The sequence below is a fragment of the Leptodactylus fuscus genome, chromosome 8 (genome assembly GCF_031893055.1).
Source record: "Leptodactylus fuscus isolate aLepFus1 chromosome 8, aLepFus1.hap2, whole genome shotgun sequence".
Taxonomy (NCBI): Eukaryota; Metazoa; Chordata; class Amphibia; order Anura; family Leptodactylidae; genus Leptodactylus; species Leptodactylus fuscus.
The window spans coordinates 66576920-66590033 of NC_134272.1; the positions used below are offsets into that span (position 1 = coordinate 66576920).

Genomic DNA, 13114 nt, shown 5'->3' on the forward strand with positions numbered 1-13114 from the left:
GTCTGTCCGGGAAAGATCCGTCCTAAATCATCAGACTAAAATGTGCTGCAAATCCAATGGACCCCATTATAGTCAGGGGGTCACTACAGATACAATATCACGGATGATTTTTTGAAGCAGACGTAAATGGGCCCTGGGGTGACTACGCCCCAAGTTAACCACCATGCATCTTCAGCAATGGCTTAGGGCCCCCAGCTGACCACATACCAACACTCAGATTTTTTGTTTTTTCACATCTGCTACATATTGGATTATTTCAGTAGGTAATGGCCAATATTAATTCTCCGCTCTCCTCGCTCCGAACACTATCAGCTTCTGGATGTAACATGCAGCACCCGAGTCCACTTCATGATGGCAGCACCAAGACTTTACTGTTCATATGACAGGCAAGTGATGTGACCACTTATTGGGGAGACCTTTGCTTGGCCCTCTGCCAAATCCGCCCCTTAAATTAGGGTGTCGGTAACACATAATCGAAATTTTGTCAGTTTCAAAAAGAGCTGCTTTGACGTGTGTATGTTCAAAGTGTTTCTTCCCTTTCAGAAAATAGGGAGTCTCAGTAAAAGGAAGGACATGTTCTTAATTCCTCCTGATAAGATCGGTTCTCCTTTTTCACTCAGAAGACTAAAATTATAGTTCTAAGAACACTTACCACAAGTACAATCTTGAGGCGCTGTCACCTTTCCTGCACGTCTGCTTTAGTGATTCGTGGTATTCGCAGCAATATAACAATTCTGGAGCATCTTTTCTTACAGCCCCATTCTATGCAGTTTTATTATTCCTTAACTTTGTAGTACAGGGCATATTAATGGGAACTGAACGACACGGCCAATGACCAGGCAAACATATCACGGGTCCCCGGATGGTCATGTGATCAGCGGACTGACCTGCTGATTCACACAATGGCCACCTCTTTTTATGTAAGTCTTTACAGCCTGGATAATATGCTCTCATAGTGGAAACAGAAAATAGGGACTTTCAGATGATGTGTGAATTGGTAGATCAGTCTGCAGATCACATGACCAGCCGAGGACCTGTTCTGCAGCTGAAAAGAGTCCACTTGACATTAGTGCACCCATTACTGGAGATGAGCGAGTACTGTTCGGATCAGCCGATCCAAACAGCACGCTCGCATAGAAATGAATGGACGTAGCCGGCATGCGGGGGGTTAAGCGGCCGGCCAAAGTGGAAGTACCAGGTGCATCCATTCAGTTCTTAGGAGCGTGTTGTTCGGATCGGCTGATCCGAACAGTACTCGCTCATCTCTACCCATTACTACACCCTGCACTATTGGGCTAATAAAGCCACCCAAGGTGGGGCTTTAAGACTGTGTCGTACCATTCCTCTGTTATTCCTCCTAGAAATGCATGAATAAATTGACAATAGGGCAATATCCTGAAAGTGTTGACATTGAGTGAATGCAGGCAGATTGTGTAAGGACAAACTCTTGAAAAAGGGATTGGTAAAACTTGGGTGTTCATTCATTCATAATTTCCAGGAGGAATAACCAGAACAACACAGTGCTGCATCTTAAGAATAGATGTTCCATGACTGTATTATAGAGAATACAATTGTTTAGTAGAGAATATGAGAAGACAGGTCATTTATTCTATACTGTTTCGTTTTCTTTAATCCTCACATAGTTAAGGCATCATAATGGCAGTAGTGAAAGTGTATGATTAAATCAGTTATTAGATTTAAAATTCCTGTGTAGTCAAAGCAAATCTTCCCAGGTTCTGAATAAATCTGTTATGGGAAATGGTAAAAACATGTTGGGAATTATTTAAGGAAATGGAGCTCATGCACACGGCTGTTAGGTGGAGTTCACAAAATTCAGTTTTATAATGAAACAGACAAATAGAATTCACACTGTGCATGTAAACTCCAACAACAGCGTGCACACGCACTATGACTTGTAATGGTAAATATTGCGTTCCATCATGACATCATTCATTTTACCAGAAAAAAATAGCACTGCTAGTGTCTGCTGCATGATTCATCAAATTAGCGTCAGAGGCTTCTCATACCTCCTGACTATACCTCCATGGCATGCCACTTTGTGTACACTTTGATTTTTTGCATGGGGGGGGGGAAAATGTAGAGTCTCTGCATATTGCAGGGACTCGTAAGAGTGACTTAACTGAATTATTAAGTTCAGTGTTTTGGGCTTTTTATTAGGAAAAACACTGTTAGAATAAGACCCCACATTGTGGAAAAATTGTTTTCTTGTACAAGATTTTGTTGCAGTTTTAGGAGTCAAAGTCAGGAGTGGATTGAGCAGAAGGTAGTATAGTAGTAAAGTATAGGAGATTCCTTTATATTTTCCATTCCTTTGTGACCACTCCTGAGTTTGCCTTTAAAAAAAAAAAGTAGCTAAATCTGCACCAAAAATGCAGCTTTTCCAAAATTTGGAAGATATAAAGAACCTTATATACATGGTGGTTACTTGTTTTTGTTTTTAACATTTCATTGTTTTGTTTTTTCAAAATGCAACATGCTCTGGGTTTGGTGTTTTTTGTTATTTTTTTCCAGGCATTATTTTATAGATTTCATTATATGGGGAAAAAAGCCAAAATAATAAAAAATGAGTCACCTAAAAAGTCATAAATATATACAGTGTGTGTGTATATATATATTAGCCTTTCTTTTAAAGGGGTTATGCCATGAAAATAATTTGTCTCCCTACCTATAGGATAGGCATACCTCCCAACCGTCCCGATTTCCGCGGGACAGTCCCGATTTGGGTGACATGTCCCGCGGTCCCGGTTGGAGGGAGGTATGTCCCGATTTCAACTCAGATCTGCGTCCAGAGGACGCAGATCTGAGTTGAACACATATGCGGCTGAAGGAAGGAGCTGACACAGGTCAGCTCCTCGCTTCGCCGCTGCCCGCCTCTCTCCCTGACACATGCGGCTGAAGCTGCACGCGTGCTCGCTTCGCCGCTGCGTCTCTCTCTCGCTGACACATGCGGCTGAAGCGAGGAGCTGACCTGTGTCAGCTCCTCGCTTCACTGCTGCCGCCGGCTCCTGGCTTGTAGACGCGATGTACAAGCCAGGAGCCGGCGGCAGCAGCGAAGCGAGGAGCTGACACAGGTCAGCTCCTCGCTTCAGCCGCATGTGTCAGCGAGAGAGGCGGCCAGCGGCAAAGCGAGGAGCTGACCTGTGTCAGCTCCTTCCTTCAGCCGCATGTGTCAGCGAGAGAGGCGGGCAGAGAGCGGCGAGGGAGCGGGGAAGAAGGTAAGTTTAATGTGGAGGTGGAACGTGAATCTGGGGGCAGATGAAGGAGAGGACAGCATGACACTGGGGGCAGAGATGGAGAGGACATGAATCTGGGGGCAGAGATGGGGGACAGGAATCTGGGGGCAGAGATGGAGTGGACATGAAACTGGGGGCAGAGATGTGGGGACATGAAACTGGGGGCAGAGATGGAGAGGACATGAATTTGGGGGCAGAGATGGAGGGACATGAATCTGGGGCAGAGATGGAGGGACATGAATCTGGGGCAGAGATGGAGGGACATGAATCTGGGGGCAGAGATGGAGAGGACATGAAACTGGGGGCAGAGATGGAGGGACATGAATCTGGGGGCAGAGATGTGGGGACATGAATCTGGGGGCAGAGATGGAGAGGACATGAATCTGGGGGCAGAGATGTGGGGACATGAATCTGGGGGCAGAGATGGAGGGACAGGAATCTGGGGGCAGAGATGGAGGGACAGGAATCTGGGGGCAGAGATGGAGTGGACATGAAACTGGGGGCAGAGATGGAGGGACATGAATCTGGGGGCAGAGATGGGGGACATGAATCTGGGGGCAGAGATGGGGACATGAATCTGGGGGCAGAGATGGAGAGGACATGAATCTGAGGGCAGAGATGGGGGACATGAATTTGGGGGCAGAGATGGGGGACATGAATCTGGGGGCAGAGATGGGGGACATGAATTTGGGGGCAGAGATGTGGGGACATGAATCTGGGGGCAGAGATGGAGAGGACATGAATCTGGGGACAGAGATGGGGGGACATGAATCTGGGGACAGAGATGGAAGAGGGACATGAAACTGGGGGCAGATGAAGGGTGTATATGAAACTGGGGGAGAGATAGAGGGGGGACATAATTTACGGGTGACTGTAGGAGGATTATACGGTGTGCGGGCACATGAAAAATTAATGAGTGGGTGGAGTCAACACAAAAGTGGGCGGGGCTAAGTTTGCACATTTTGTCCCTCTTTCGGTTCTTCAAAAGTTGGGAGGTATGGGATAGGGAATAAATATCTGATCATGGGGCCTGACTGCTGAACTACCCAACGATTCGAAGAACAGGACTAATCGCAATGCCCTAGTTGTAGTCATTTCAATGGGAGTGATGGAAAGAGCCGAAGTGGTCTTCAGCAGTTCCACTAAAATGTATGGAGCGAGAGCCTGGATTCTGCGGCCACCGCTACAATCTGTACAGGGTTGTAAACCAACCAATTGGGATCAGTGGCGATCTCCGTGGTCAGACCCCACCACTGGTCTGTAATTTATTGTCTGTCCTATGGTTAGAGAATAAAGGAATTTTCAAGGTCTATACCAGAGTTCGGTAACCTTTGGCACTCCAGCTGTTGTAAAACTACAACTCCCAGCATGCATACTTACTTTGCTGTTCTTGGAACTCCCATGGAAGTGAATGGAGCATTGCTCACCCAAGGTCTAAACCAGGGGTAGGGAACCTTCGGCTCTCCAGGTGCTGCGAAGCTACAACTCCCAACATCCTCCATTCACTTCCATGGGAGTTCCAAGAACAGCAGAGTAAGTATGCATGCTAGGAGTTGTAGTTTTGCAACAGCTGGAGTGCTGAAGGTTCCCTGACCCTGGTCTAAACCCTCTAAGGCTAAGACCCCACGTTGCAGAAACGCAGCTTTTTTTGTTGCAGATTTTGCTGCGTTTTTTTGAGCCAAAGCCAAGAATGGCTATAGAGGAAATGGAAAATATATAGGAAGTTCTTATACTTCTCCCTTCCGCTCAGACCACTCCTGGCTTTGGCTCAAAAAAACTGCAACAAAAGAAGCTGCATTTTCGCAACGTGGGGCCTCAGCCTTAAAAGAAATCAATGCCAAGGGAAAAAGAAATGTGAAGCACAGCAGTGAATCCATGAAGTCTTTATGTAATTACCAAAAATCATCTTTATTCCAGTTACATCTGAGCATCTATTATGTGACCTGCAATTGCTGTCTGCGCTTTACATTTCTTATAGGGTGCATTGTACATGGTTGTATTTTTGTCTGTATGTGTCAAGAACTTTACACTCTTATCTCAAAGGAAACATTGTGTGTCCTGCTGGTCTGTTTCTATCTTTATGAAATAAAAGGCTACAAGGCATAATGAACATAAACTGAGAATGATCCCAGCAGGCTTTATGCCATCTAGCAAGGTTTGCAGCTATAAAGCTAGTTTCTAGTGATTGATGCCACTTTCTGAGTGATCCTTGTGATAATGAGAATTCTTTGGAGTTTTTCTGTGTCTTTCAGACTTAAAATCGATGTCTTTGCAAGGCAGGTAATAGGTAGCTAGTGTAATAAAGGGAAGTGCAGAGAGAATGTAATGAATGTGGCGTGATCAGATTGCAGGGACAACTGGAAATGACAGGTACTGCAGAGCTTGTATACTAATGCACTGCCCTGGCAATGTGGGTGGAAGCAGCACAGCCTGCAGTCCACAAGAAGCACCTAACTCTCCAAACTCCTGCACACAGAGCACTGACACCCAGAGCACAGGCATTCCTGCCACTATACATCTCAGCTGCAGCCTCTTCCTATTTATGTCAGATCTGGAGCTAAACTTAGATGCAAACAGCAGCAGAGAACTTGGAGAGCCAGGAGACCCTCCACTTACTACTCAGACAGGAGGGGGCAGGATCCTCCCTATCTATACAGTGGGAGTAGGCAGGGGGCTAGACTGTACAGTACAAAGGCATTGAAGAGCCTGAAGCTACACACCTACACAAATCGTGAGGAAAACCCCTCCACCTACACAGAGTGAAGGACAATCCTATGCACCTACACACAAAGAGGGGGTCTTCCATTCAGCTCATCCAGAGAAGAGGAGATCACGACCTGCAGAGGAGGACTTCCCAAGTCATGGAGAGACCCTGAACTTCACACAGCACATGGAACCATAAAAGAAGCCAAAGCAGCCTGTACAAGATGAATGAGAAGTAGCATACAATTCCTTACAGCCTTCTCCTGGAATTGTTCCTTCTCAGTCCTCCAGCTGATCAGAAGATCTCTCAAGACTTGAAGCATCTTCTAAGACTGAGCACATTTGTTTTTTAAGCTGAGGACCATAAACCACCCACAGGTGGTTGGTCCATTCAAGAACCTCCCTCGTCATCTTGGGGGCAGTTTGAAGTTGTCTTTCACCTGGATGTGCCTGGTTCTTTATATACTGAGAGTGGGGACTCCAGATTTGTAGAGCCTTCAGATGGTTCATTTAATGCCTACATCCCCCTAAACTGTGGACACCTTGTCCAGAAATGAACCTGGGATTTCTACTTACTTCCAGACATCTCCTCTGGATCCTTCTAGGTAAGAGTCTCTTCATGTGATCTATAATAAGATCTGTAATATATGCACTTGTACCTGTGACACTTAGGTGTGACATCCAAATGCTCCTATTATCATAATGATCCCTGTGTCACCAACCAGAGATGTTTATTTAATGTTCCAAGTAGTCGGATGACACATCTGACCAATATTTCATGTCTACCTTCCTGCTTGCCTTATACAAGAGGGATTATACCTGTTATTTATAACTATAATATATTCAGAATATTCCCTTAATATGTAATGTGATATATGGAATCCTTATGTTCTAACAATGACAGAATATTGTCAAATTATCTTTCTTCTATAATACTTATTATGGGCTGATATCCTAATAATAGAATTAATATCTATACTCCAAAATGGTTCAGACCGAGGAGCGTTCGCACTTGCTACAATAGTTTTACAAAGTATGTAGAAAAAGGGGTCTGACTATGGAGTGGGAATATGCTCCAAATTTATAAAATCGGAGTACCGATGTTGAATGTTCGTTGATGCATCTGTGAATTATACTGTCCTATGTACCACTTTGCACAATTGTTAAATCTAGGATTCATATAGCACTATTGGTAAATTTCCAGGAATGGGTTAATAACATCAGTCATTTCATCTTTTATATAAAAACCTTCATGCAAGTGATAGAAAATCTAGTTCAAGCTGTAGGTGACCATAGGGATGTGATAGTTTATTCCAACTATTGGTCATTTGGTCATGTCCATCTGCTGAAATTTCAATGCGTTATGTTACATTATGGCGCAAGTGGAAGTTATAAGAAGTGTTTTCGTTTTAACTTTATCAAGTGAATTATTAGATGACAAAATTACATTCAATTATTGTGATGTCAGTTCAGTGTGTTCCGCGTCGCTCATGAGCATTGCTATAGATTTCCATATTACACTTCATATTGGGGCTGGTGCTGGTAACTAAGGCATCGTGTAGTATGGATTGTAGTAATCGCTCTCGCTAGATGTAATGACTGTGGCAGCCTATAGCTGATGATAAAGAATGGCATAGAGATTATACAGGTAATCCCATAGATCATTATATAATGAGACTTGTTTACATAGCATATTAGATCCTATTCTTATTGTACACAGTTTGTATAATGTTTAGTCATTGTAGACCCTCTTCTACATAAAGTCTGACCTCCTGCTCATAAAACATATTCCCTTACGTTTTTTTAATAGCTCCATATCAAATCTATCCAGTGGGGTCACGGAAACTGGAATTTTAGGTGGTAGGGAGAAATAAGGGGCGTAACTTGAGGGGATGCAGTCGCAACGGGGCCCTGGATCCTTAGGGGGCCCATAAGCACTGGCATCAGTATTGAGATTGCAGTTTCCATCTGGTCCATAAGCCAAGGAGATCCACAGATTACCCCTAACACACTAAGGGTGATTAGCACCCGTAACCATCACTATCAAGAATTCACTATAGGGATGAGTTAGGGGGCCCGGACAGAAGATTGCACCCACAAAACTTTAGTTACGCCACTGGGAAAAATCTATTATTTCCCTCAATAGAGTAGGAGAAGAGCTTGTGGATGAAAATCCACTTTTGTATTACAATTTTTAGAATATGTTGAGGACAGAAACCATCCAATCCATTGAAGTCTTAAAGGACTAAGCAACGTAGGTGAAAGGTAAACAGTTGGATAATTTTATTTGTAGATAAGTGTTAATATCTCCTTCTGACACTATTGTCACTGGTCATAGAAGTAAGGGTTGGTTCACATCTACGTTTGTATTCCATCCGGGGAGCATGAGGATCCCCCCCAAACAGAATACCAAACGCAGTTGCAGGCGCTGTGCAATAAACACACACAGATCCCCATAGACTATAATGGGGTCCATGTGCTTGCCACACAGGACATGCGGACCGGAAAGTAGTTCACAATCTATTTTCCTGTCCGCATGATTTGTGCATGGCAAGCACAAGGACCCCATTATAGTCTATGGGGCCCGTGTGCTTTTACTGCACAGCGCTTGCAATTATGTTTGGTATTCCGTTTGGGGGTCCCCATGCTCCCCGGATGGAATACCAATGCAGAAGTCAATCAGCGGGTAAGGCTCTGTGTGTAGACTCCATCATCAAATCTGTTTTTTCTAGGATTATTTTAAAACTCAATGGATGCTGGGGTGGGGTCCAATAAAAAAAAAATACTATATAAATATACTCGCCTACTCCTTATCCGGGATTTAGATTTCATGTCCCCCAATCCCTCTGGTCCTTGGAGTGTTTGGACACGAAGTACAGAGACTTAGATGATGAAAGCGCCAATCACTGGCCTCAGCAATCACATGAAGGGTATTGGTGACGTCACTGACATTGCTGATGGGTCTCCAGTACCAAACTTGACCACTGAGGCCATTGATTGGTTCCAGAGATCACCAGAACCCCTGCACTTCTAGCCCAAGCAGTCCGAGGACAAGAGAGAATTGGGGTGCATGCTGCCTAGACTGAGCAGAATTTTTTTCTTTGCTCCAATAAACATCATTGTTATTTTTTTCTGGGTTTCTGTGATAAATTAAAAAATTATAATAAACCTACTTTTTAGTGCTTCAATATAGAGGACCAAATACATTATCTTGTCCAACTCTGTTAAACTCTGTATTTGGAGTTGTGAACCCAGGGCAAATTTCAGGACAGGTTTCATTCCTTTTTTATGTATAGGGATCACAATGTAATTTTTTTTCTTTCCTATCAGTATGTCTTTGTAGAATGGGAGGAAATCCACACAAACACAGGGAGAACATACAAACTCCTTGCAGATGTTGTTCCTGGAGGGATTCAAACCCAGGACTCCAGCGCTGCAAGGCTGCAGTGCTAAACACTGAGCCATCATATTGCCCCAGGACAGGTCTCATTCCTATCCATTTTTTGGCCAGGCCTCATTAATGAAATAGCATCCATGTGCCGTTCTCTCACCGACCCGCACATGCATGGGAATTGTAGCCATAGTGATTGCTATGTATAGAGGCTGAGAATATTGCATTTTATCACTTTGCATCTGTTTGTGTTGATTTAGTACATGGTGTTATATGCTGCACATCTTAGGCATCGTTCACATCTGCGTCCGTAGAAGGCTCTGTGATGGATTCTGCCAAAAATCAGTATAAACCCAGGTGACTCAATTATAGTCTATGGGATCTGAAGTCTTCCATAGGTAACTGCTGTTTTAGTTGACAGGCTCTTTGTCATTCAGGTCCCCCTGTGGATCCGGATGATGGAGACCAAAGCACAAGTGTGAACCTAGCCTTACCTGCTCATGTCTGGCTCTCACTTTTTTTTTTTTGTAGATTGTGAGCTCCAATATAGGGATCACAATATACTTTTTTCTTTCCTATCAGTATGTCTTTTGTAGAATGGGAAGAAATCCAAGCAAACATGGGGAGAACATACAAACTCCTTGCAGATGTTGTTCCTGGCAGGATTCAAACCCAGGACTCCAGTGCTGCAAGGCTGCAGTGCTAACCTCTGAGCCACCTTGTTGCCCCAGCTGGCTCCCACTCCTGTCCTAGAGGATATTTAGAATAAATAAGTATGAGGTTGCTAAGAATCCAGGATCAGAAAGTCTAAGCACATGCTGGTAACCCGACCGGTGTACAGGTTCAGGGGATATACTGTACCATGCTGCCCTGGACACTCACCTAGGTTGCCTGGATAATAAATCTCGCCCAGCAGCAGGTAAGGGGGTTAGCAGACCACCAGTAACCCTAGCCAGGATAAGATGATCAGTATGTTTGTAAACAGTAAAATGAGTATGACAACACGAAGAAGACACCGCTCATGTGTCGTCAGAGGTGGAGAGGGGCATGTTTACCTCTTCTTCAGCTGTGGCTATTTCTATAGTATATTTGACTTGTGACTCCTTTTACCATGTCTCCCATAAGTCCAGGAACAAATCGTGTAGCACCCTGGTAGCCAGAAACAAATCATGCAATAGATGATACTTTTGTGTCAAGTGTGTGAGACCGTTATCATATGAAAATCTCATGAACATAAAACCGAAACCTAATGCAAATGTATTTCTGTGGTCTTTGAATGTCTCCCTACACAGTCGTCTTCCTGTGGCCTGTGGGCAACACTTATACTGTATGTAAAGCTTTATTGGGCTTCGGTTTCTTGCTATCTATGATTTGTGTTAGTGAGTGAATACATCACACATCTGAGAAGGTTTCCAGTCTAAGCTGTGAGATAAATACATTGGCAGCAAAGGATTTATTCAGAATCTGGCCATATGTTACAGCAGTAAATCATGTCCCGAGCACAGGTCTAATGACTCGGACTAGTAGCATCTTAGGTGTTCTTGTCATTCGATCCATTGTTAAGGAGTGGATGGCTGCCATACTACAATACGTATAATACGGCCACTTTCAGGTACTAGGTTCTATTTTGTCGCACGTTTTAGGAGTATTTTTTTCAGTTTCATTCCTATAGACTCGCCTACCCTTTATCCACCACTACTTAGACTTTCTACAAAAACAGTGTAAGGGTGCATTCAGACTACGTAACGCCGGGCGTGTATGAGAGCCGTACACGCCGGCGTTACAGCAGGGCTGCCGAACACTTCCCATTCACTTCAATGGGAGCGCTCGTAAACGCCGCTGTTACGAGCGCTCCCATTGAAGTGAATGGGAAGTGTTCGGCAGTCTGCTGTAATGCCGGCGTGTACGGCTCTCATACACGCCCGGCGTTACTCAGTGTGCATGCACCCTTAAACTGCAAATAATGGTTCACTTAACTTAATATTTTGTTGCACAACCTTTTGAGGCAATCGCTGCGATGAAACGATTCCTGTAACTGTCAATGAGACTTCTGCACCTCTCAGCAGGTATTTTGGTCCACTCCTTATGAGCAAACTGCTCCAGTTGTCTTGAGGTTGAAGGGCGCCTTTTCCAGACGGCATGTTTCAGCTCCTTCCAAAGATGTTCAGTAAGATTTAGGTCAGGGCTCATAGAAGACCACTACAGCATAATCCAATGTTTTCCTCTTAGCCATTCTTGGGTGTTTTTAGCTGTGTGTTCTGGGTCATTATCCTGTTACAAGACCCATGACCTGTGACTGAGACCAAGCTTTCTGATACTGGGCAGCACATATCTCTCTAGAATCCCTAGATAGTCTTGATATTTCATTGTACCCTGCACAGATTCAAGACCCCCCTGTGCCAGATGCAGCAAAGCAGCCCCAGAACATAACAGAACTTCCTCCATGTTTCACAGTAAGGACAGTATTCTTTTCAAGATATAATTCATTTTTCCATCTGCGAACATAGAGCTGACGTGCCTTGACAAAAAGTTTGATTTTTGTATTATCCGTTCATAGGACATTCTCCCAGAAGCTTTGTGGCATGTCAACATGTAGTTTGGCAAATTCCAGTTTGTCAGATTCAAGTTATTTCTGTGACCATTGTGGGTTTTTCTATCATTAAACGAGGGGGACCAACAATTTTGCCCATGTCTGTATCTATGATGCTAGGAGTCTGATCCTCTCTGCTACATACTGTCCCATAGGGGCTATAATATGGGACACTATCTAAGGAAGAAGCACAGACTCCTAGCATCATGGATAACTCTTTCTCTCACACACAATTCAGGTTGGTAAATCCAGCGCACACACAAATCGAGATTCACATCCGAGACTTGGGTACGGTGAGACCAGCCTTGAAGGGTAGATTTGGGAAGTCTGCATACATGACATTAGATGCTTAGCTGTCAACAGGGCCAGGTATCTATGTATTCCAGTAAACACAAATGTTATCAGTCACCATCAGGGGCATAACTACCAGGGTAGCAGCTTCCACGGGGCATTAGGGTCCCGGCGACAGCTGCTACCGCTGCATTTTTTTTTTATTTTTTTTTTCTTAATAAGCCGTTACCGGCTGGAGATACTCCAGACGGTAATGGGCCCTATTTACATACCAATCCTGGCAGGGACTGGGATCGGTAAGTGACGCCGCAGGCCCCAAAAACACTATTAACATACTTGGGGTTTTTTTTCAGACCCCTGAGTATAATGATCGGAGGCCCAGGAGAGGTAAGAGAACATAAAAAACACTGTTACCTACCTCTCTGGGATCCAGACAGGCTTCGGTCCTACTTCTGTGACGCCCCTGATGTCACATGACCAGGGCCTGCGTCTCGGGTCATGTAACGTCCCGGACGTCATTGAAGATGGCCGACACCATCGAGGAGTGCAGCGGAGCCGGGAAGAGGTAAGGGGGTCGGTCGGGGTCTTTGGTGTCGGGGGGAAGGGGGGGGACACGTATTTGTATTACACTTATAGAAGATCTTACTGGTTAAATTCAGCCACCTAGTGGTCCGGGCCACAGACAGATCTTCGATGTACAATGAATCTATTCAACAACAAAATCTGAGATCTGGTGAGGAGCTGAATCCTAAAGTTGCATCATTTTTCATTGTATAAAAATAAACATAAGACAATTTGACAGTAAAGGTCACTGAAAGTTACATGTGTCCTCCCAACTGTTACAGAAATAGCCAGCCTTATTGGAAATTTTTGCATTGCTCCTGG

General features: G+C 44.3%; 1 protein-coding gene across 1 annotated transcript in view; it reads left to right on the plus strand.

Moving 5' to 3' along the window:
- Positions 1–5740: 5740 nt before the first annotated feature.
- Positions 5741–13114, plus strand: part of RAMP1 (receptor activity modifying protein 1) — a 43722-nt gene continuing 36348 nt past the window's right edge. Inside the window, exon 1 of the mRNA XM_075285233.1 lies at positions 5741–6562. Within this exon, the coding sequence (XP_075141334.1) occupies positions 6511–6562 (52 nt within the window). The 5' untranslated portion in view covers positions 5741–6510. The remainder of the gene's footprint in view (positions 6563–13114) is intronic.